At 37.3% G+C, this 25,524-nt stretch overlaps 1 protein-coding gene across 2 annotated transcripts in view; it reads left to right on the top strand.

Annotated features, from left to right (window-relative positions):
- Window positions 1-25,524, top strand: part of myo1e (myosin IE) — a 61,646-nt gene that overhangs the window by 5,707 nt on the left and 30,415 nt on the right. For both annotated transcript variants that reach the window (XM_015391834.1, XM_015391833.1), the window contains exons 2-5: window positions 14,384-14,527; window positions 15,412-15,501; window positions 17,589-17,683; window positions 23,330-23,417. In XM_015391834.1, coding sequence (XP_015247320.1) covers window positions 14,384-14,527; window positions 15,412-15,501; window positions 17,589-17,683; window positions 23,330-23,417 — 417 coding nt within the window. The remainder of the gene's footprint in view (window positions 1-14,383; window positions 14,528-15,411; window positions 15,502-17,588; window positions 17,684-23,329; window positions 23,418-25,524) is intronic.

Genomic DNA, 25,524 nt, shown 5'->3' with positions numbered 1-25,524 from the left:
AACTGGAATGCTTTATAGTTTTCAAGTCCCAAATGATAATACCAGGTGTGTATTTTTAGCGGTAGAGGTGATACCAGCTTACAAAATGCAAGAGTGGAAGACAAGAGTCAGAAATGTTTGGTATGTCTTAATATTCATCAACAGCATTGCCATTTTATGTTTTTCCTATATACCAATATGTCTCTTAATGTATTCTGTATTTTTTTTTTTTTTTTTTTTTTTTACGTAAATCCTGCTTGTCATGTTCTGTGCAAACAATGTTTTTTAGTTGGTCTATTATTGCCGTCTACTTTAATCCAAAGAGGTCAAGTTGGAGATGCAAGCACCACTGCCTGTAAACCTGCAGAATTTCAAACCAGGCTGGTTAGCTTGAATAAGTACAGCTGTCAGAAGATATTAGATTGAACATTTTCTTTCTTTGGTTGCAGCTGTTGCCTTTTTCTGTTTTTTTTTTTCTTTAAAAAACAGTCAAAGGTTTGTGCTTTAACGAAGAAATGTAAGGATTCAGTGTAAACCTTGTTCTGGTTTTTATTTTCCATACATCAGACGATGAATTCGCTGGCTTTCCACTACCAGGGTGAGGCGGCTCTAAAAGGTCATCACTGCACCTAGCAGTGTGTATTCTTTGTCTAGGATTTCAGTTGAACTCCACCCTAAACCTCATAGTCATTAATGTTACGCTTTGTAGGCAGTCTTGTTGCCTTTGTTGTTGATTTGAGGGGCCGGCAAAGTTTCTAGTTGTTGCAAATGAGCAGCTATGAAGTTTGCTTTGTTTTTGTCCCAGCAATTGCAGCTTTTGTGCAGTGTTGGAACTTGTTAAGGCAGAAAGACTTAAAGTCTGTAATAATGGGATCACTCTGCCTGTTTTCTGAGTGTGGCGCTGCTGTGTTCAGCCCTACCCAGCAGGCACAGCATTTAGCATCATTATAACACGTACCTTCACGTGTTTTGAAGGCTGAGCAAAGTGAAAGTTGTTTCGTTTTTTTTCTTCTTTTGCCATTTTCATACATCAAAGGTAAAATCCAGCATAGTCTTAGACATCAAATCACAGGTATTTGGTAAAGTCTTTCAATTAAATTGTTTATTCTGGTATTGCAGATTCAAAATAATAATTATAATTGAACTTTATTGATCTCACATTGGAGGATTTACCTCTGTATTTAACCCATCCCCTTGGGGAGCAGTGGGGCACTGTGGGGCGCCTGGGGGAGCAATTGGAGTGTTGCTCAGAGACACAGAGTGGCAGTCTGTGGGAGTAGGTTTCAAACTCACAACCTCAGGACTTCAAGCTCTATGCTCTGACCACTAGGCCGCCACTCCTCACTTAGACTGCAAAATGTACCTAGAAATGAGGAAAAATGTCTTACATTAGATTAAGTGTGTTTCCCCTTAATTCATGTTGGTTAATAAGATGATTTGCTGATGGAATGAGTATTTTTACACTTAGATTAAGATAATTAGATACTATGCACTTGAAATAAGACAATTGTTTTTTTTTTCTTATTTTAAATGTAAATAGTCTTGTTCTATTGGCAAAGTGTCACACTTACCTCGTCAGTTAAGAAAAAAATGCACTTATTTTAAGAAAAAAAGACTTATGCAGATTTATATTTTTTGCAGGGTACAATTTAATCTGTGGAGATGTAAAGAAATCTGATCGTGTTTTAAGATCAGTTGGAATTGCTTCATTTAGAAACTAGACTTTGGTTATTGCAGTGGCTTCTGTGCCCTGGTTGTTAGGCTGTAACTCTGCTGAGGGTCACAGACTGTGGTTAAAGTGGAATGCTATTTAGTTTGTATTGTCTGTCTTTTGAAGGATACTTGATATGCACTCTTACTGGGTTAAGCCCAGAGTATTGAAAGATGATATTCAAAGATAATATAACTGTTAAAGGTAGATTCATTTTCTAGTTGTTTTTTTTTTGGTTCTACCTATTTCTTTTATTTCTTGATCTTAAAATGTTTGCTTTTACTTCGTTTTTGAAAATGTCATTCCCTGTGCCTCTGTTCATTTACATCCTGCTCCTGTGTGTTTATTGTCTTCTACTCCACCCGTCATTGTTTCACCTGAATGTCTTGTGCAGCACTCCCTTTACTTTCAGATTCGCGCTGCCTTTAAATGCTAGTGTGAACCTGGAAATTCAGCAATCCCTCCACAAAACTATCTTCAGAGATGGATCTTGTAAACATTAGGTAGCTGTATTTATTCATCTTGACAATCATTGAATGACTTGAAGCACGTGGCTTTATCATGTTCTTATTTTCATGACATTAAGTTCTGTGCTCAATATTGGATATTGATATCTGCTGTCGTTTATTTAAGGTTACTGAATTGACTGTTTGGGACACTTTGGTCTGTCCCTTTGTTGTGTGAGTTGTTGGAAGTCATACATGCAGAGAAGGAAAAATAAATTCACTCACTCATGTTTAAAATGAAAACATTAAACGATTGAATTCGTGATTAAATACGTTTAGTGAGGTTTATTATGTCCTGAAGCAACCAATGCCACTGCCTATGCTGCAAAAATAGAAATCTAAATAAGTATTTTTTTTCTTAAAATATTTGCATTTTGTTTTGAATTGAGGAGGTAAGCGAAACACTTTGCCAGTGGAACAAGACATATTACATTTAAAATAAGAAAAAGCAAATGCATTGTCTTATTACAAGCGCATATTGCCTAATTATATTATTTTAAGAGTAAAAATACTAATTCCATTGGCAAATCATCTTTACTTACTAAATTAAGGGTAGATATACTTAATCTAAGACAATTTTCCTCATTTCTAGATACATTTTGCAGTGTAAGTGGGGAGTGGCGGCCTTGTGGTTAGAGCATACAGTAGAGCTTGGAATACTTAAGAAATGTTTACTTATTTCTAGATTGTTTTTGCTGTCATGTTTTAGTGTCCTCTCGCTGTACCCTCCATAAAAAGGATCAGTCAAGATATCGTTTTTGAAATGTGTGATGAGCCATTCTAATCTTTTGTTCAGCAGGAGTTTTAGAACATTTGCACAGTAGTTTTTTTCTTCCTATTATTGTTGAATCATTTTCTTATTGTTGCCATGACAACAATGGGGTTAAGCCTTATTTTTTATTTTTTTAATGCTGGCCGCTAGTTTAGTGCTAAATGCGTGGTTGAAGTACAGTTCGACCAAACTTATGGTTATTCAGAGACTGTTTGCTTTAGACTGAAATCAGACAGCATCTCCTTAGGACAATGGACTGGCGCAGCAGAGTGTAGGAAGCAAAAGTCAACAGAAAACATGCCCCGAAACAGAAGGGTGAGAGCATCAGCAATCCAAGAGGCAAGGAAAATGGGTCAAATCCACATAAGCCCAGAAAATTCAGGGTCACTTGACCACCAACGACCTGTAGTGCATGTGGGAAGGCACCATAGGCCAGAACATTAGAGATTTAAAATGCCCAAGGGACCCTTCATTGCAGATGCACTCAACTATGTTCACTTTGAGGATTCCATCAGCCCCAGATTGATGTCACCAAGGGGGATTTGCTCCTCCAGCAGGAAATCAATCCCCATAATGCTACAGGCCAACATCCCAGGGCGTGTATTAAGGGACTGAGCACCAGCGCAGAGTGAGGTGGTGGTGGACACCTTTAACACCTCACTGTCACTGGCATCTGTCCCAACCTGCTTAACTGCCCTCACTATTGTCCCGATCTCCAAGTGCTGCTCAGCCTATCAGCTTAACATCGGTAGTCATCAAGTGCTTTGAGATGCTAGCCATGAGGCTGGGGCTTTTCAGATTCACCAAAGCAATCTGTAGTTCCTTTCCTACCCTGGATACAGTCCTTACTGTGGAACCTGTGAAGGGTGAAGGGATAGGAGCTGGCAAGAAGAGCTGGGGCTTTGGCCTGAGATTTTTTTATTCGCTTAATCATCATTATAATAATAATGTTCCCTCTAGTTATTAGCCAATAATACAGTTCGTTTGACGTACAAACAAAAAAGGATAAAAAAAAACTGTTGGAAAAAATTTTAAATGTTGCAATCATAATTTTCTTTCTATAAAAATACATATTCAGCTTTTCCAAGATTTTTCTGTTATAAAGATAAAAAGCAATGGTTTACCTTCAGTAATATGTTAAAATGTGACCACCACTATGATCTAGAGAGGTGTTTAACCAACAAGTAATTCACTCTTTTTTTTTTTTTTTTCTTTTTTTGCGGAATCCCAAATTTGCTTTAAATTCTACAGAGCGTATAACATATATGCATCAAAATATATGCACATCATTTAGCTTTATAACTTTGCACATTATCTGTTTAATTCGGCAGCCATTTCTGCTCTTTATGAATAATTGTCTAAAGTGTGGGGCTTTGCATTACTTACACAGCAGTCAGTGTCTGAAAAGTTCACAAAGCATCAATCTTGCTTGCACAAGGATTTTCTTACTCTTTCTTCTCTGTCTCTCATCCATGTTTATCTTTCCTCCTTACTTTGGAAAAAAAGGTCAGATGTCTCAGTCAGCAGTTTTCTCTTCATCTGGCAGAGTTGCACATCATGACATGTCTTGGACAAAGTGCTTACGCTAGCAGAAGGGAGCAGGTGGATGTTCCTCTTGGAGAGTGGTACTCCCCCAAAGCTCTAACTCAGTTAAATTAAACCATAAATAGGGACAAGTTAGTCATAATCAACCCACGTGTTTGGCTATAATATGTGTTACAGCCTGTTTCTTTTGCAGGAAGTTTTTCTGGCTTCTACTTATAAATATTCTCTATGCTCTGCTCATTTTATTTCCATTCATAAGGTGCATTTCCGATTATGGTTGCAGCATTTAAACTGTAGCTTAATTTCCAGAAGATTTGCTATTTTTGTTTGATTGCTTCTTCAATGAATGAACATCGGTCTGAGACTTTTGGCTGTTTGTTTGTAGTTGCACTCACTTAAATACTGTTTCAACAGTTGGCAGGAACTTGTTCAGTGTTTATTGGGGGGTGCAGATTATTCACTTATACAGCTGGTCATTCCTCAGTAAATATTATGCACCAGTGTTGGCCTAGTGCTTAGAGCAGCGCGCTCTGAGAATGTTGCAAGTTCCCGGTTTGATCCCCACAGCCTCTACTCTGGGTTCCTAAGACTCTTAACCCCACACTGCTCCCTGCGCGCCACACAATGGCAGCCCACTGCTCCTCAGGGGGATGGGTCAAATGCGGAGAGTGAATTTCCTCATTGTGGGACAATAAAGGGATTTACATTGCTGCATTTACAAGTGAAAACTGGGACTTTTAGCTAATTAAAAAACTCACAATGTTTCTTTTCAAGGGAGCATTTTTATATGTTTTTTTTTTATCCTGTCTCCTTTAAATGATTTGAAACAGATTATTTCTGCAGTGATCCTGCATGATATGTTTAACAGACTAAGGGATTATTGGAAAAAAAAAAAAAATACACCTGTGTTTTAAAATAAAAACAAGCAGATTTATGATTGTGTATTTTCTAAAAATATTTCTAAAGGGTAATAAAGTAAATAAATTTACTGCAAATATGGCAGGACAGAGAAGTATAATAAAAGGATCTTTGGGTTTTAAGTATTGGCTTTTTACTCCATTTCTCCTCGTTTTGGTTAACTACAAAGCTTGTTCAGGTTTTCACCTGGAAGGATTGTTTTAACATATTTAAGTTTAAGGAATGAAGATTCCACAGTTTGCTTATCGCAAGCACTTTAACATTGAATCAAAAAAACACTCGAAGTAAAAGGCAACTGAGAAAAATCGATAAAAGTTTGTGTACCTCAGAAAAAAGCTGGCTGTAGCGTAAAGAATACATAATTTAGAATCCTTGACCCAAAACACACAAAACCACTGGTATGGTGATTAAACCGTGTTCTACCATCTGCAAAAATATTCCTCAGTCAGAGTTTAGTGTGAAAAGATTTGTAGTTGGTCAAATCATAATGTGATCTCCAGCATGAATTAGAGAAGTTTTTAGTGAGGCTGCAATTGTATCTTTCAAGGAAACCTCCCATCTTTTTTAATTTGTTCCCTCAATATCTAAGTTTTAGATTCTGTTTTTTTTCTCTTTTTTTCTGTTAAAGGAATCACCTTCAGTTTCTCCTTTAATTATCTTTAGGCATCATTGAGTATTCTGAATAAAAGGTTTTATGAATGTAGAAAGACTGTGTTCTGGAGGATCTAGTCTCAGAGTTTTGCTTAATTAGAAATTCCTTCTCTAATCTGATGACTAACCAGGAGGCGTGGTCCTGGGCCAACCTCAAGCTGTTTGTGGTAAGAATGACGCTCAGTGTTATATTTACTTCCACCACTTGCGGTGAGCTTTACATGTCAGTCACTTGCTTCCAGCCAAGTTCTAAGTGATTTCTCTAGAGGTTTATCTCACACTGAAGAAGCACTTTAGTTTGTTCTTCATAGCAGAACACTGATTGAGAGTAGCAAAGAAATCATTTTCCACCACTGGTGGACTCTATCGCCTTCCCTGGTGTAGAAAAGGGGGAAAGGAGGAAAGTTTGGGAAAAAGTGCCGCTTATGATACTGAATCAAACCCAGCCATTTCCTGTGTGTAGAGCCAGAGCTCAGCACTCTCCATATTTGGTGATGGTATTTGCATGAAGGGAAAACCTGGGCTTATGGACCGGGGCTGGTTTTAAGATGTATTAGCTTAGAAGAAAAGCTCTCTGTTTAGTTCATATAAACTCTTATTTAATGTGAGAAAACAACATTCTTTTCTTTGCTTTTTACATTCAAATTGTGCTTCGTTTTATTCTTTTTATCACACTTTATTTCTGTGCTGTGTATTTTTGTTTCTGGTCTCAGAGAGATCTGTGGTTCCGAGGAGGTTGTGTTGTTATGCCTACCCTTGACTTTATATTGTAACAGATGTCCCTTGTGTTTCAGCTCATGTGTGTTTGTGTATGTTACTTGGATATCGCTCTAATTCCACCAGCACTTCCTTACAATAGCTCTGAGTCTTGATAAAAATAACTTAAAGGGGTTGTGTTTTACAGAAATCTTAAAAATAGCTAAAATATAAAAAGCAATTTGAGAAAGTGGGAACAGTGTATTGAATAGCCTGTTTTAAAGATAAATATGTTAGAAAAATTGCAGGTAAATATGAATAAAACAAAAAAGAAACCTTTTAAGCCCTAAAAATAGTCACATAAAGTATGATATTGAACTTCAATGATTTGGGCATTTTTTAATTTTCTTTCTGTCACTTCATGCAAGACTGCTGTATTGTATGCTTAGATGTTTTGTCTTTTCTGTTGAATTCTTTTTTCATTTCCAGCTAAACTATTTGAGAACTTTTTTCTTTAGACATGTTCTAGTCTCTGACATCAATCTGATGAAAGTTTTGCCTTCTCACTTTTTGTGAAATACTTAAGGGTATGTTAAAAGGGCAGCTCATTTAAAGGTATAGTGGAGGATGTTCTTTTTCCGGGTGGATCACCAAAATAAGTGGTCCTCCTAATTGTCAATAATTCTAGTGATATGTTTATGTAAGGCCGTCCTACGTGCTCGTCCCCATTTTCAGTTACTGGTGGTGAGTCTGATATAGTGGAAATACTGTTAATCTTTTCTTTTTAAAGTAAGCTTGCACGAGTAGAAATGGTATCATCCATGCTCTCACATGCATTCCATCTCGGAAGCGTACAGGGTTGTGCATGTGCAATTAATTTTATTTTTTTTAAGTGGAGAGGGCGGGTCCTTTAATATAATCAGAAAAAAAGATGGCAAAACAAGATCTGGGCTTTGGCTTAGCCCAATACTTCTATTTCCCTGTCTGTGGTTTTACTGGTATGTTTTACTAATATGTTTTGGGTCACTGAAATATTTCAGGGTGAAGCTTTCCTTCAGCTCTAATGTTCAGTTGTCAATTTAAGATTTTCTCCAGACCCGTTTTTCTATACTGTAGAATTCATATTAGCTTCTATAGTGAGCTTAACGATGCCCGTTGCTGCACAGCATCCCCAAACTAGGACTTCCATCATGTTTTAACAACAGCATGATTTTTTTAAATTTAGTAAAAGAGAAAGACTAGTCAGCAAGGCCAGCTCTGACCTGGGATGCCCTCCAACCCAGTACAGGTGGTTTGAGGAAGAAGGTCTTTGGCAAAATCCCTCTTTAGTGACAAATGGCTGCACACTGGGAGCACAAAGGAGAGATAACAGACCCTTACTTCCTACAGCTGTTATATTTTAGAACTACTCACTGCTCCCAACAAGCTCAAAGTCATTTACTTCCCAGCTGTTAATTGCACAGTTGTTTTTTAATGTTTGACTGCTGCACAGTTGTAGAGTCACATTTGAAGCCCTTTTAAATCACGCAACATAGCTGCTCTTTTTATTTTATCTGATTATGTCATTTTTTTATTAACTTCTACAGTATTTTTTCTTCTGTTAAACTATTTACTTACTGTTGATGCACCTTAATTTTACTGGAACAGTTAATAATAGGTTTATTTTATAATTACTGGTGATATTGGCAGTAGTGGTAATGGTCATTGCCCTGGCGGTTGTTGAGGCAAAAACTCCTTCGTGGGAGGAGTCTGGAGAGGCAATGGAGACTATCGGGTGGCGTCAAAGTGATTCTGGCAAATCGTCCAGCGCGTCTGGAGGGGTACACGGTGCTTTGTTAATGCTTTTTTCAGTGGGAGTGGGGAGCTACTGACACTGAAAGAGGACATTGTTGGATGTTGGAAAGAAAACTTTTAGGATCTCCTCAATCTGGTTGACACGCCTTCTGTGGTGAAAGAAGAGACAAGGTGCTCAGGGACGGATTCATTCATCACCCAGGTTGAAGTCACAGAGGCAGTTAAACTCCACGATGGCAAAGCTTTGGGGGTGAACGAGGTCTGCCCTGAGTAACTTAAAGCTCTGGATGTTGTCGGGCTATCGTGGTTGACACACCTCTTTAACATTGCGTGGAGGTTAGGGACTAGGCCTCTCGATTGGCAGACTGCGGAGGTGGTTCCCCTGCATGAGAAGGGGGACCAAATGTTGTGTTCCAACTACAGGGGGATATCACTCCTCAGCCTATAAGGGAAGGTGTATGCCAGCTTGTTGGTTGAGGAGAGGTTGATTGTTGGAACCACAGCTTCAAAAGTATTGATGTGTTTTTTGTTTTTTACCAGCAAATGAAACAGTGGACCAGGTCTACACCCTCTACAGGGTACTCAAGGGTCCATTAGAGTTTGCACAACTGGTGGAAAGGCATTTGATCTTTGTGGGGGAACTCAAGATGTATGGAGTTGGGGAGCCTTTACGGGGGGGCCATCTGGTTGCTGTACAAAAAGTGAGCAGGAATTTGGTCCACATTGTTGAAATTATGTCTGACCTGTTCTCAGTGTACGTTGGACTATGGCAGCGCTGCCCTCCTTCACCGGTCCTGTAAATAACCTTTATGCATTGGATTTCGAAGTGCACTCAAGGGCTGGAGGGGTTTTGTTTTGGGGCCCGGGGGTTTTGTTCCCGGTTTTTTGTGGATGACGTGGTTCTGCTGGCTCCCATCCACCAAGTCATACCGTATACACTAGGGCAGCCAAGTGCAAAGTAGCCAAGAAGAGAATCAATTCCTCCTAATCTATGGCCATGGTTTTCAATGAGAAGAAGGGTTGCTTCTCCTCTTCAGGATGGAGGAGAGGTCTTTGCTCAAGTTGAGGTGTTCAAGTATCTCAGGGTCCTTTTCACCAGTGAAGGAAGAATGTCTGTTGTGGTAAAGAGAGAGCTGAGACAAAAGACAAAGCCTTCAACTTACTGGTCAGTCTCTGTTCCTACCCTCACCTATGGCCATTCCAAAAAAGTAAAAAAACTCACCATTGGACTTTGTTTCCAAGTTTGAAGACATTTCGCTTCCCATCCAGGAAGCTTTTTCAATTCAAAATGTCAGAAATCGCATTGAGTCTATAGAATATAATAGACATGTATGGGCTTTGCAGGCTAACAAAAGAAGCCAAACGACCCCTATTCCAAAGGGGTGGACTTGTTCATTTGTTCCTATTTGCATTTTTTCCAAACAAAAACAAGGCCTTGTTGGGTTACTGCATATAGCCTTGAACTTAAGCCTGTTTTTCAGATGCCCCTTGGACGCATCCCTTGCAAGGGAAGTGGCTCATGGGATGACCTAGGACATGCAGGAGTGACTCTTGGCGGGCCTGGGAACACCTTAGCCTTAATGCTGGACTAGGTGTCTAAGATACTGGAATATGTGGTGTTTTTGAATTTTTACATTTGTGGTTGGATTTAAATCTGTTTGAAACCTGGAAAAGACTGAATAATTGAAAGTTTAAAAGCCTAAAGCTGACAGACTGTATAACATGTTTTCTAGCGCTTCCATCATGACTGACAAATTTTCCTTTATTTGCCCCTACTCGAGGTAGTTGTTCATCTCATGAGGAAATCTTGTATTTGCTTCTACAAACTTTAAGTGATTGCTGCTAAAGGTATGAAACAGTCGGCTCTTAATGTGAAAGAGATGTCCCTTAAAGGTTGAATAAAAAACATCTGATTAATAACTAATTACTGTTACTAAAAAGTTGCGGTTGAAATGATGCAGAATGGTTTTGGCAGTCTTGATAGTAAAAATGTGATATAATAGATTTTCAGTCTGATTTGTTGAAGATTTAAGTGTGTTTGTATGCAGAGAACTATTAAAAAACAGTAGACCTAGATCAGAGGTTAACAATGCACTTAGGAAGTGACCCTAAACCATAAACTGTCACATCTGGCTGCTGTTGTGCTGCTCAGCAGCAAGTAGAGGAGTCTGACTATACTAAACACCTTCTGGATGTTTGCAAGACCCTCCTTTTCTGTGTACCTACTCCCTTATTTTACTGGAGTGCATAAGGGTATTTTTCTAGTCCACTTCTTTCGTTGAACGATCGAGGGCTCAAATGGATGAGGCAATTCTTAAAACATTTCACATTAACCTCCTACATCCCTAGTTTATTACATTGCACGGGAATGTTATATAGCATGTTGGAATACTTTCACTTTGAGGTTGAGCCAAAAATCTTTGACATCAGCTTCTCTTTTCAAGTCAAAGCTCTCTGCCTTTTGGTAAAATTATGATTTGAATATACTAAATCAAAAGAACAAATCAGTCAAATCCAGTGAGATGACGTGTTGTGTCAAGTTATTGTGTATAAAAAAATCCTTATGTAAATGTTAAAATCCATGTATTTATAAACTGGTATTAGACAATAAGGGAAAAGCATAAAACTGAGTATTACTGTTGCTTTACGCATACATTTCACTGCCGTCCTAATATTACAGAGAGCCGTGTTAAGTTATGAATTTACTGTGATTGATCAAAATTTTATGGTTCATTTTCTTTAGTTTGATCATGTCCTGATTACTGCCAGAATCAGAAATCCATACATATACAATTGCTAAGTTGAGTTACATTAAACATCTAAGAAATTAACACATCTAAGTATAGTAATCGGAAAGTCTGGAAAGGGTTTCAGAGCTACTTCTAAGGCCTTTGAGCTTGATTGGACCACAATGGGAACCATTATCTACAAAAGGGGAAAACATAGACTCATTTGCCTCAGTTAATTTAGTGTTTACGTTTCCACAATAAGAAAAAAACGGGCCAGAAAATAGTTTTCCATGTAGAAGTTCCGAGGCCAAAAGCACTGCCGATCAAAGAGAAAATAAAGCTAATTTTAGTATCTTGATGATCCCCAAACCTTTAGGAGAAAGTTAGGTTGACATTAGGAAACATTTTTTCGTTTAGTTTCATATCCTGTTGCAGATAGTATAAAAAAATCCAGAAAATCAAACCAAAAGTCAAGCATGACAGTGATACTATGAGGTTCTGGGGATGCTCTGCTGCTTCAGCACCAGTGAGTTCTGTTTTATACCAGACATGCTGAATTATTTTAACTTGAAGCTCAAGTACAACTTCTTTATGCACTATGACGGCAATCCAAATCATAACGGCAAGTTCAGCCTGAAGTGGACAAAAAAACTAAATGAAAGCTTTGGGGTGGCCTACTCAATGTTCAGACTAACATCTGATTAAAAAGCTTGTAACATGACCCTAAAATGGCTTGTTAAGCTAAAAAAAAGGGTTTGTTTTTAGTTAGACCAGATTGGTTTGGAGGGCAGTTTATACTTTTTAGCAAAAAAAAAAAAAAAAAAAAAAAAATTCTGACACCCGCACCACAGGGAAGGAAAGGGCAAAAAAAAAAGAAAAAATCTAATAACTGCTTCTTATGTTTACTTTGTTTTAGTTTTTGAAACCTAAAAACGCACTTTTTATAAAACATTTTAATAACACAGGAAAAAAAACTTTTTTAGGGACAAATGTTTAATGTATCTATTTTTTCTCCTTTTTTCATTTTTGATTTCAGTGCAACCATAGCTCTATTAAACACTCATGATACTTGGATTACAATCAAACTTGACTGAACTTGACGTTTCGAAAACTATTACACTATGTGAGGACTCCCTAAACAACATTTTTTCTCCTGCAGTAACACACTCCCTGAATTAGTCTGAAACACTGTTAACATTCCTCACCACTGCTATGTGAAGTGGTTCTAATTTGGTTGCCTTAAATTAATAAATTCACCCTGCGGGATATGAGTTGCTTCTGGCCCTTTTAATGCACTTAGTAACTTAAAGTTAACTACTGAAACTTAAGTGAGTTTTATTAGTTTGTATTGTTTCTCTTTGATCCTTTAGTTTTCAATAGTTCTGCAGCAGCTGCATGTATTTCTCTTTGTCTATTCCAAGCCAACCTTTGCATGTATTTTCCTGTCAGACGTGGAACGACATTCAAATGATCTTTTTCTGTATGATGCCTTAAAAAATACAAACATTACATCACATTTTTCAATAAAAGGAAGGGAAAAGTTAATATTTTACTAGATTAAGACAAATTATTACTACTGTAACTAGTGTCCCGATTATTGCTGTTGAACTTTTTGTAATAGATTTAGTGGAGTTTTTAGCAATATATGTCATAACAAATATTGTCAACATGGAGCTACTTTTAACCCATTTTTATATTGTTTATTCTGAGATCTTAGTAGTCAGACCTCATTTTAAAAGGTTATGGAATGTATTTTATCAACATTCAGCCAGTATAGTGCTTCAAAGAATCCCAGATCTGAAATCTGCAGGATTTGTTGTAAAACCATCAGTTTAATTTTGATGTCGCTTTTACAGGTTTGTTGCTGCAAACTAAAGTTTGAGACAGTGCAACTTGCCATTATTATTGTAATCCTTTTCCCAGTAAATGTGAACAAGAGCCAATGCAGGCTGGTATTTCAGGTATTTCTTAACTGTTCTTGCAGATGTTCTCTATAGGCTGTTCTGATTTTTTTCACTGTTTCTGATAGATATGGTTTTAAATTAACAAATGTTAATGCGCTAACACTTTGTGTGAAGAAATGGTTAATTTTTTCTTTAATGTAGAATTCCTTTTTTTAATGATTTATCCATCCAAAGTTTTACCCTAAACCATAATCCCCATTACATTTCTGCTGTATTTACAACAGAGTCTAAAGCATTACATTCCCACATTCACTCACCTTAGGCTGTGAGATTTTTTCCATAACCTGTAATTTTCTAAGAACTTTAAAGATTTAGTTTGAAACTAACATATGAACCCTTATGAAAGAAGACAATTTTCATGCAAGCTGTTTGAGACTGTCATTCCTTTTGTGTTAACCATTTATACATAGAAAACATGAAAAGATCTTAAATCTGTCCTGCTGGAAATCTTATTTTAATCCCATATGCAGTTTTAGAGTTAATGCACGGATTTTCCTTTCTGTCCAATAGAGAATAGTTGTATTTTCAGCTTTACTCTCCGCTCATATTTCCTCACTGCTGATGTGGGAAGTTTAGAGTTAACTTGCATGTTGACTGCTGCACCACATACTCACAGTGGCTTTAAGTTGTTCTCCATCCAGGAGAAAGAGGCTCACTCCTCGCAGCACACTGTGACCCTCGTCCACAGTAGCCAAGCGGCTCTGACTCATAGCACATGATGAATGACCTCAGATCTCCTGAGACAAACTCTGCTACAAGAAAAACAACGTTGTAGGGCCAGAAAGAGCTGAGATGTGGATGAAAGTCAGGTTTCTGCTTCTTCAACACTTGAGTAAATAACACGCAGCATTTGTGGCAATCTGAACTTGCAAAATTATAAAGTAAACATAGTTTACAGTGTCACAGAAATCACAACTTTTGCACATGTTGACGTTTTGGGCCAGAGGTTTATCTGATTAGCTCAACAGGATGACAAAACCCACATCGCCTCAAGTTGTAGAGTGTATTGTAACAGACCATCTGGTCTACCCTGATGCCAGATTCTAGATTCATTCATACCATTGTGTTTCTCAGAGGGTATTAACAATGGTGCATTGTATGTGTTTTTTTTGTTTCAGGGGAGCCGGGGCCACTACCGGTACCACTGGCAGAGCCACAATGTCAAGCAGAGCGGTGTGGATGATATGGTCCTCCTCAGCAAGATCAGCGAGGACGGGATCGTGGACAACCTCAAGAAGAGATACATGGATGACTACATCTTTGTATCCTTTGCTCCCATTGGCTGTTCGTACCCCTGTGAGAAATGGCCGAGCTGTCTCGTTCCCACTGTTCCCAGAATAACCTAATGCCCACTTACTGATATTAGCAATGAGTAATCCTCCACGTCAGTGTTGGAAGGTGACAAATTCCCCCTGATGTTTTGCTGTGGTAGGAAAGGGCCTCTTTGTGTGCCCCCTTACCCAAATATCTGACTGCTTTTCCTTTAGTGAGTCAGACGTGCTTTAGCTTATCTCACACGTGGGTGCAAAATGTAAAGAAAAAGTTGTGAGCGACAGCAGTTTGCCTACAGGAAAAACCTTTTTCTTCTGGTTTGCATTGTGGATCGTGATTCAGTATTCTTTACAAATGCATCATTTAGTTTTTCTTCAACATGCAGCTGTTGCTTTAGACGTAAGCTGCTGATTATGTGCAGAACGATGAATGAATGGCCTCTTTGAATGTTTTTTAAAGCGGCTCATTGCATGAACCTCATCGCCACTTTGGCAGCGCTTAGGATCATGAAGTTTAGTAAATGCTGGTTGTTTTAGGCTCTTCAGCACTGAGTCAGGCATTTGATTTGGGTCAATGAATGGCTGTAACTGGGAGGTCTCTCTGCTAAGGCTGTGGGTCACTGTGGGCCACCCACAATAGCAGCTTTATTTGCCATAAGCAGCCTTCTATGTTCGAAGCATAAAACCTCAGCACTACATGGAAGGTCTTTTTTCTGGGATTTGTAAGCCCTTATTTAGGTCCAGCTATGATCACCCAGCTCACTGCTGCACTGAGTACTAGCTCACTGAGTACTAGTCCACCCTTACTACAAACTGATTGTAATTTGAAGTTATTTCTTTTGTTTGCTATGATCTTTAACACTCATTCTCTCCAGACATACATCGGCCCTGTGCTCATTTCTGTCAACCCCTTCAAACAGATGCCATATTTCGGAGAGAGGGAAATTGAGATGTATCAGGGTGCTGTAAGTACATCCAGACAATGACATAATACACCAAGCATTTTATCTGAGGAAATTTCCAATGATCACCGGCTGAAAGACAAAGGCTGCTGATGATGTTCAAACTTTCCAACGGCTTGGTGCAGATGTTTCTGACAGAAACTGAATTCAGCCATTCAGTGTGCTTGGCAGCACCTCCTGTTCAAGTCTGCATATACTCTTGGCCTGCCTGCTAAGTGTGGGCCCATCTCCTTAAGCCAGGAGCAGACTGAAATCCAGTTAAATATCTAATAGACTGTGGGAATGCTGGGAATCACTCCTGTTCAAGAACACCTTACTTTCTTAGTGATCATGCACAACCATACTGAATTTTTTAGCACATTAAGCAGGGCACGATAGATATTAAATATCTGTTTCTTGAACCGCAGGAACAAGAGTGCATATATTTATGTTCAAAAAAATTAGAAAAAAAAAACATGCAGGGTGCAGGAAGGGTGAAAATAATACCACTCTACATATTATGAGGGCTCTGTTATTTCCTCCTTCCAAGTGAATCTTTTCAGTACAGGAATATTTTTTCTGTGGATCAACTCTTTTGGTTTGTATACAACAGATCTACTTTGTTACACAAGTAGATGTCACATAAATGCTAAGTTCAACAAATGTACATGCATACAGCAGTTTGTAAAGATAACAAATGCAGCTGAAATGTAAAAGCTGTAATGCTTGATCTGGAGTTTGTTTCCACTACTGTAATTGTTGGTAGCTGATTATTTGTCCTTAGTTGGTGCCAGACGTCATAGCATTTAGTTTGTTTACATATTTTTCCTCTACGCCGATCATTTAAAAGAACTGAAAAATAGAACTCTGCAAACAACTACAAGAAACGATAAAAAATGGAAAAGAAAAATTCATCAGCCTTTTTTGACACTTGAATAACTTTATGGAAACCTATAATTTATTTATTTTGCTTTTTGTATAGCAAACAGAGGTTTTTCAAAATGGGTTTTAGCTTTAAAAGAGAGTTTTGTTTAAAAAAAAATTGTGCCTTGCAAAAGTTTTTTTTAAATCAGACCTCATTTGATAGACCAACAATTTGTTTATAATTGCAAGATAAAATAAAGATTTCACGTCTACAATTCCGTTCAATTCAGTTTATTTATATAGGGCCAAATTCACAACACATGTCATCTCATACAGTCAAATTGATACAAAGTTTTCTATCTAAGGAAACCAGTTGATTGCATTGACTCATTGACTCAAATACAATCCCTCACACTAAGCATGCTTGTAGCGACAGTGGAGAGGAAAAACTTCAAGAGCTGCTGTCTTTTTTTTAGCTGCTCTCTAGTTTTGATACACCTGATTATAAATGAAGCAGTAGAACCTGATGTCATGGGACACACCTAAACTTTCAGAATTTACCTTTATTTAGCTTCATGCATTTTCTCATGTTCCTGCACTGGAAAAACTATCTAGAAATAAGTAAAAAATACTTAAGTCTGGTGTATTTACCCTTAATTTGAATAGGTAAATGAAATAATTTGCCAATGGTATGAGTATTTTTACTCTTAAAATAGGATAATTAAAAAATATGCACGTGAAATAAGACAATCAATTTTTTTCTTATTTTAAATCTAAATTCTCTTGTTCCATTGGCAAAATGTCTCCTTTATCTCCTCAATTCAAGAACAAATGCACTTATTTTAAGAGCAAAAGACTTATTTAGATTTTGATTTTTGCCAGTGTATTAAGTGTATCCTGCTATGAATATCCCCATAGCATGATGTTTCCAACACCATCTTCAGTGTTCAGTGTGGATGTAAGATTTTATTTTCACTGCACAAACAGTGTTTTGCATATTGCCCAAAATGTTTTTCTTCTAAGCCCTTTTTTTCCACATTTTTGCCACTTAGCCGTTGTGGCATTCAAATGACTTTTAAAGTGATATGCAAAACTTAGTCTTAAAATATTTCAATAAACTACAGTTTTAGTTTTCATCTCTATTGAATAACTTGCTTATCATGAAAATTATTTTGTTTTTGTTTTTCATCTTTTATTTATGCTGAACAAAACATTTGAACAAAGCTCTTCTCTGATTTTGTTTGTAGGCCCAGTATGAGAACCCTCCTCACATCTATGCTCTGGCAGACAACATGTACAGGAACATGATGATTGACCGTGAGAACCAGTGTGTTATCATCAGGTGAGACCTTTTAAAATCATTAGAAATATGTTTCTCGTTTAATAATCCAATGCTTTAGGATCACAAATGCAGCAGCCACTAGAATATTTTACATGACGCTTTTAAGTAGATTTTTCTTCATTTATTTTATTTATTGTGAAAATTCAGGATCTGGAAAAAGTATGCAAAAGCAGGAAATGTTCCCTTTAGAGAAATTTATGAGATAACGAAGCAGGACAAAGCTGTTTAGGTCATAATATGTGAGAGTAACAGGAGAACAGGCCAAACTGGTTCCACCACATCTTTTCGTCCTGCTTTCTGACTGAGAATAATGGGTTCCTGTGGTGTTTTTCCATCATAATGGTTTCAGTTTCAGTCAAATCTAAAATGTTAAAGAATTTGTTTATATTCAGAGGAGGGAGTTTATTTAGTGCTGCTAAATTTAGTCAGGATGGGTATTTTTGAATAACCTCTTAGTTTGGACAAAACACCTGTGCCTTTTGATTAGTTTGAACATTTTTAAACCACAAAGCTATGGACTGAAATGTGTGCAGTCAGGTTTCCAGTTATATCCTGTGTGCCAGTCATCTGAGCGGTGTGGCTCTCTTATTGCGCACCTCATTATGAATGACCCCTGCTTCAGCACTTTGGCTGTTGTTTGGACAGCCAGTAGTTGCTGGTTCAGTTTCCACCATAAAGCCGCTGAGGGAGATTTCATGATTGACCAAGTCAGCAAACAAAAGCTGGAAGGTGGTTTTATGGTGAACTGGTATCGGTACACAAAAGCTGCAGAGGACTACAGGCCGTGCATTGTGGTCAGCTGCAGCCTGCGCTGGCTCTTTTTCACATTTGCTGGGAAAAGGATTGCAGTAATAATGAGAAGCTGCACTGTCTTCTAATATGTAATATTTACTTTAATGTAAAGAGGTGGTCTTATGTAATTACTGGCTTGTTTGTTTTCTAATTATAGCATGGGAGTTGTCGATTTTCCTTTTAGGTCATAATCAGAGCTCTAAAAACAAAGTACACCCTGTATGATGGGAGAGGTTTGACTGAAGCTGTGGTCCCTCCTGGTCTTTTTGAACAGACTTGGAGAAAGGCAGTTCTTGTAGGTGACTGTTCAAATCTGAGGTGTTGGTGTGCAGTACATGGTTAGAGAAACCTTATAATTTAAAAAGGCTGTGGTTTCTTTTTACCATCTGTAAAGGATGAATTACAGCAGCTTTAGATTTAATCAGGCTCATAAGGTCTTACTGAAGTTTGACCTAAACCTGATTTTATTGTAAATCCAGCTGTTTCACGTCTGGAAATGTTCTATATGGAAAACATTAATTGAGGTGGCCTAGCGGCTTCCTAACCAAGGTCTTACAAAAAGAAGTTTTAATTGCAGTTGTTCTTCCCTTTATAATAATTTATATTTTCTCGTTAATATGTAATTAACAGCAGGATTGCACGTGTTAATTTTCGGTTTTAAGTGTGCATAAACTGTATGTATTGTTATCCTTTATTCAGTGTTTTTTTTTTGCCATTTCAAGCATGATGCTCTGATGTTTCAGTGCTCTGAACATAAACAAAAAACAAAAATTGAGAACTATATTTTTTTATTTATTTATGATTTATGTGTCTCAATTTAGAGGACTAAGTAGGAAGGTTATATAGATTCAAAGGATTGACTTTAAACTGGTCAATATAATACTTTTAACTTTTGGGTGTTGCTAAGCAAGTAATACCAGCTGTCTCTTATTAGGAGTTGGATTTTGAGTCATATATTATTTGGCTTTTTTTAATCAAATACCTTTTAGTGCATGCCTTTTATTGTTTAACCAGTGCAGCCTTCCTTTTTAACCTCAATGTCCATTTTCCCATAGGTTCGTAAGGTGTGTCAGCAATAACAGGACTTTATTATGCAATGTATGTAAATCACGCTATCAAAGGAGATGAGAATGGCCACTGGGATGAACACCTCTGCCATGAGGGGTCCTTTCTATATATTATGTCCTGCTTTATAATGGACTGGAAAAGATTAATATCTTTGAAATGCTAGACGGTATAATTTCCTTTGGCCTTGAGGGCAAATGTTAAAGAAAAAACATCTAAAGTCTGTCATTTGTTAACTACTGTATGTATAGGTATCAAACTCTTAGCCTTTATTATCTGCTTGGCGAGAGCTTTTAACCCAATGTGACATTTTAATGAAGTACATCCCAAGGACATTCTGTACATTCAGAATGTCTAGCAATTCAATCCACAGTTTTGCTTGAACTGTGCAGCCTTTTTATAGAAAAGGTTTGAATACTTCATGGTTCCTTTTGTGTCTTTGTGCAACTTGTATCCTTGTTTTGTTAATAAATCACTGTTTGACTTAACAATGCTTCTAGAATTTGAGAGCAAAAATGGGACAGAAAGAGAATGAGACTCTGGGTGGAACCCCAGCTTAAAATAGCTCCTCAAAGATAAACTTCCAAAGAGGAAAAACGATACTGTCAGATTCAGATCAGAGGATTTCTAAGAATATAAGCAAGGCGTTAAGTTCGAGCTGTCTTGAGGTTCTATCTGTTTGCATGACTTTAAACTGTGCTGAGGAAATCCATGCAATGTTATCAGGATTTGCCAAGCATATAGTTGCATAGGGGGATGGGTGCAACCTTATAGAGACTGCTGTGTAATAGAGTCGCTTCCATGACTTCCTCTGGCAGCCCCTTAACAGTCTGCAGCTGTGCTTCTCACAGCAGCTTCATTTAACCTGATTCTACTTTAAGGCACATGCAGAAAAAAACAGACTTCACTGTCATTTACTGCCAAACCACCCGGATCGCAGAGGTTAGAGGAAAACAGTGGAAGGAGCTGAGAAAAGAATATGCCCAGATGTGATTACTACTTTCTCTACATTGAAGTCAAAAGATGAAAACTTCTCAAAGTATATTCTGTTGTCAGAGTTGCATGTCTGTTAACATTCATTTAATATGGCTGGGTAGAGAGGGAACGCTGACGATTACACTTAATCGGACACTTTGATGTAAAAAGAATTGTATTCATTGATCTGCTTTTTGTCTGTTGAATGACTAAAAGCAGCTCTTTGTTTACTTTTATAAGTCACTATGTGCTATGGTACCAGGTTTTATGTAACCCTGTCCCTAAACTGCAGCTGGGAAACATGTCAAATGAATTCCTTTGTAATGTACAAGACACTACAGATTTGGATTTAGGGTGAAACCCTTTTTCTTTAAATATACTGTGAGAAAAATAAGTATTTGAACACCCTGCTTTTTTACAAGTTCTCCCACTTAGAAATCATGTAGGGATCTGAAACTGTCATCGTAGGTGCATGTCCACTGTTAGAGACATAATCTAAAAAAGAAATCCAGGAATCACAATGTATGATTTTTGAACTATTTATTTGTATAATACAGATGCAAAATAAGTATTTGAACACCTGAAAAAAATGTAATGTTATTATTTGGTACGGTAGCCTTTGTTTGCAGTTAGAGAGGTCAAACATTTCCTGTAGTTTTTCGCCAGGTTTGCACACATTGCAGGAGGGATTTTGGCCCACTCCTTCACACAGGTCTTCTTTAGATCAGTCAGGTTTCTGGGCTGTCGCTGAGAAACATGGAATTTGAGCTCCCTCCAAATATTCTTTATTGGGTTTAGGTCTGGAGACTGGCTAGGCCACACCAGAACCTTGATATGCTTCTTCCAGAGCCACTCCTTGGTTATCCTGGCTGTGTGCTTCAGGTCATTGCCATGTTGGAAGACCCAGCCTCGACTCATCTTCAATGCTCTGAGGGAAGGAGGTTGTTCCCCAAATCTCGCAATACATGGCCCCGCTCATCCTCTCCTTAATACAGTGCAGTCACCCTTTCCCATGTGCAGAAAAACACCCCCAAAGATGCTACCGAATTCTAGCTGATAGACAGGTGTTCAGATACTTATTTGCAGCTTCATCATACAAATAAGTTGTTAAAAAAAATCATACATTGTGATTTCTGGATTTCTTTTTTACATTATGTCTCTCAAAGTTGACATGCAGCTACGACGACAGTTTCAGATCCCTTCATGATTTCTAAGTGGGAGAACTTGCAAAATTAAAGGGTGTTCAAATACTTATTTTACTTACTGTACTAAGCTTACAGAAATACTGTCGCCACAGCATGTTTTTCCGATACTGGAGTTGGGGCTTGTTTTGATAAAGTTATTTCTGAAGGTATCTAATGTTTATTATACAGTTGATTGTGAAAAATATTAAATGATCAGCCCTTATATTTTTGATTTAGGTGTCTTAATAACTACCATGTTCCTATCTTGGCATGCAGTGTCCTACAAATATATCTATAAAAGAATTGGTTGCTCTCAGTAAATTTCAGGGAGTTGGTTTTACCAAACTCCACCCATCAGATAGTAAAAGTGAAAGCCATTGGAAATGAAAGCAACTCAGCCACAAGGTGATAGCTCTCAATATCACAGAGCGTCGAAAATCAGGTGCAGAGTGCACATATGTCACCAACTTTCTGCAGCGTCAGCAGCTACAAACCTTCAAGATTCAAATAAACTTCACATTAGTTTGGGAACACTTTTTAAAAGGATTCATAGCAATTGCTCCAATGGTTTAGAGGTTGCATCTAAGCCTTACATCAACAGGGACATTGCAAAGTGTTTAAAGCAGTGGTGTAAAGCATCCTGTCACTGGACTCTAGAGAAGTGAAGACATGTTCTTTTAGTGACAATTTTTTCTGCTCGTTCGGTTATCCAATAGAATAATCTGAGTATTGCTAGGAGAGTGACTCTTGAATGACTGAGTTGTCTTAATGTTTGTTGTCTGAACTGTGGGCCCCTTCCTGTTCCAACATTACTGTGCACGAGGGCACACAGCATGGTCCATAATGACATCACTGAACGAGTTTGGTGTGGAAATAACTTAACCTGCCTGTGCAGTCATAACTCTTTACACCATGAAAAACATTGGGTTAAATCATAGCAGAGAAAACCTTGGCTTTCTTATTCTTCATTAGTGTCTAACCTTTCAGATGTGATACTACAAAAATTAGCCAAGTTCCAATAAATACATTTATAACGATTATGGAAAAGCTTTCTTAAAGAGTGAAGATTTTATAATTGCAATGGCTTACGTTTGTCATTCTTTAAGGAATTGATCCTTAATACACAGAGCAGTATTAATGGTTATCTTTACAGGTTTGTCTTCTCTGAATTTAGGGAACATGTTTCTAAATTAACAAATCTCTATAAATAGATTGATTGGACATACACAAATATTTAAAATCTGAAGAGTCCTCTTAGATTTAGTTATGCCTTCTCTTAGATTTACAAAGAAATTTGCATGTAGTTTAATAGAGTTTTATTTTAAGCACAGTCATAATACTTCTTTGCCAACTTTATACATCTGGTGCAGCAGATAACAGTGGCAGATATAAAAACTGTTTTAACAATTATTAACTTCTAGCATGTGGAGCTGCTGATGGAGAGACCAAGAGCAAAGCTTGACAGCTTTGAAATGTAAAAAAACAACTTCAGTAGAATATTAGAACATCAGACACTCAACTTCCATTTATTGTTCAAGCATATGTTTAGGTCTCAGACACCATTGCAAAACTTTAAATGTCTCCTAGAGGCCCCCAGAACATGTTTTTAAAGATTTTCTCTGTATTCCAGTGGAGAGAGCGGAGCAGGAAAGACTGTGGCGGCCAAATATATCATGGGCTACATCTCCAAAGTGTCAGGAGGTGGACCGAGAGTGCAGGTAAAAAAAGATCAGATCTTTCTCTTTCAGAACATGATGTAATAGACACGAGGAATGTTACTTATGCTTCGCTGCATAGATGGTTTGATTTTATGAGGGAATTCAATAGAAAAAACTATAAAGTTTAATACAAAATAAGCAATTAGCAGATTGTTACAGAGGTCTTAAAGAAGATAGATATGGTCAGTTAGAATAAGATGCAAAACAGCTCTGGTTAACAATACAATATTCAGATAATGCTGCATTATAGGTTGTTGTTCGATGTTAAAAGCAGACTTTGGTCTATCTGCTTTCGGAAAGCCCAGTGGGAAGAGCACTTACAGCAATTAGATGGTTCTGGAAGTGGTAATTACACTTGCACAACAGCTCAAGAATTTTTTGTAAATGTGTTGCACAAAATAGGCTATCTTGACATATGATAAATATTATATTATGCTTTTGACAAACATATTTTAGGGTTGGATGTGTTTTAACTTTTATAAATTTTTATTTTTTTTTTTACCTTTTATATAGATATTTTTAGGCTGTAAGATCTAAATAAATATGAAAAAAGTTTAGTCTAATTGCAGTTGTGCCTGCCTTTTGAAGTCCCCATCATGCTCATCTCTTTTTTTATTATCAGCCAAACAGGAGCTTCTTGCTCTCCCAGCCCCCCTTCAGCCATCTGGCTTCCCCCCGAACCCCCAGTCCAGCAGATGTCCAGTTCCTAATCTTTTTAGGGATCTGAAGTTTGATGAAGAAAAAAGGCCCACATCACAATGGCTTCTTATATTTAATCTAGTCAGAGCTATTTCCAACAAGGCTGAATCAGAAAGGATGATGATGTATGAAGCTACAGAAATATATACATCTCCCAAAGCCATTTAGGAACATTCCTCAATTGGTATTATTGTTTTATTAAATTATGCAGAACTTATTTTATGTTTTTTATGTGTATATTTTAGTTAATATAGTTCATTTAAATTATTCCATTGAGTTTTACATGAATCAGTTGGGGCACATTATTTTGCAACCTGTTTTTGCACTTAGAGTGCCTGTAAACATTTTCTAAAACTCTTGAGAATTATCCTGTTGCCATACAATTAAACCACAAAATTCCCTGTATCTTATTGTTATGCTATGTAATGGACCAACATAAATCAGGGAATTATAACAAAGGTAGAAATAGACACAAATATAATTGACTTTAGTTTCAAACACAGATTATTGTAAAAGTTTTGTATTTAACTTAGCAGAATAATTAGTTTGTTTCAAGTCTTATGTAGTATTTCTCTGCCAGTTTAAAGAAGGGAAGCTTTTCTTTTGAAATACCTCTGTTATCTTCATCCATCTTACCATTTACTAGGAGCAGATTCCCTGTCTCTGATAGGAAAAAAAGACAATGGTTCCCACAGCATAAGGCTGTCACTACTATGTCTGATAGTGAGAACGATGTGCTCAGGATCTTTTTTAGATAAAAAAAAAATCCATGTTGGGCTCATCTAACCAGAGCAACATCTTTTCCATTTTTCTCTGTCTCCTAGAAGGCTTTTGGCTAAACAGCAAATGGAAACGCTTTCAATTGAATTCTTTCTTCTACTACTTTTTGAAGGTCAGATTAGTGAAGTGCATGGCTATGGATTTTTCCACCTGAGTTGGAGATATTTGCAGATCCTTCACTGTTGCCACATAGCTCTTGGCTGTTTGTCTGATTTATGCTCTTCTTGCCTTGTCTAGCTGCTGGTTTGGGGTGGCATTTCCTCAGGTGTGAAGGTGTTCCTTATTCTTTATATTTTATGTAACTGATAGATCAGTGCTTGGTTGGATGTTAAAATCGTATACCCCTTATACCCACTTTTATCCAGTTTTTTTCTTGCCCATCTTCATGATGCAATCATTTTACCAAATTACACACCATATAACTTTATGTACAGAATAGCTGTTCAGAATATTTCTTCTATGTGACAGTTAGGCACTACAATGTGGCTATCATATAAAATCTCCAAATAATACACAAAGATTTGGGGATATAAAGTGACAAATTAAGATTTAAAAAGATAAAGATATATTTTTTGCAGTTTTAGGCAAGGCAAGGCAAATTTATTTGTATAGCACAATTCAGTACAAA

Source organism: Cyprinodon variegatus, unplaced genomic scaffold (genome assembly GCF_000732505.1).
Source record: "Cyprinodon variegatus isolate N-32 unplaced genomic scaffold, C_variegatus-1.0 Scaffold561, whole genome shotgun sequence".
Lineage (NCBI taxonomy): Eukaryota > Metazoa > Chordata > Actinopteri > Cyprinodontiformes > Cyprinodontidae > Cyprinodon > Cyprinodon variegatus.
Note: the sequence above shows the minus strand (reverse complement) of the source record. Positions and strands in the feature narration are given on the sequence as shown.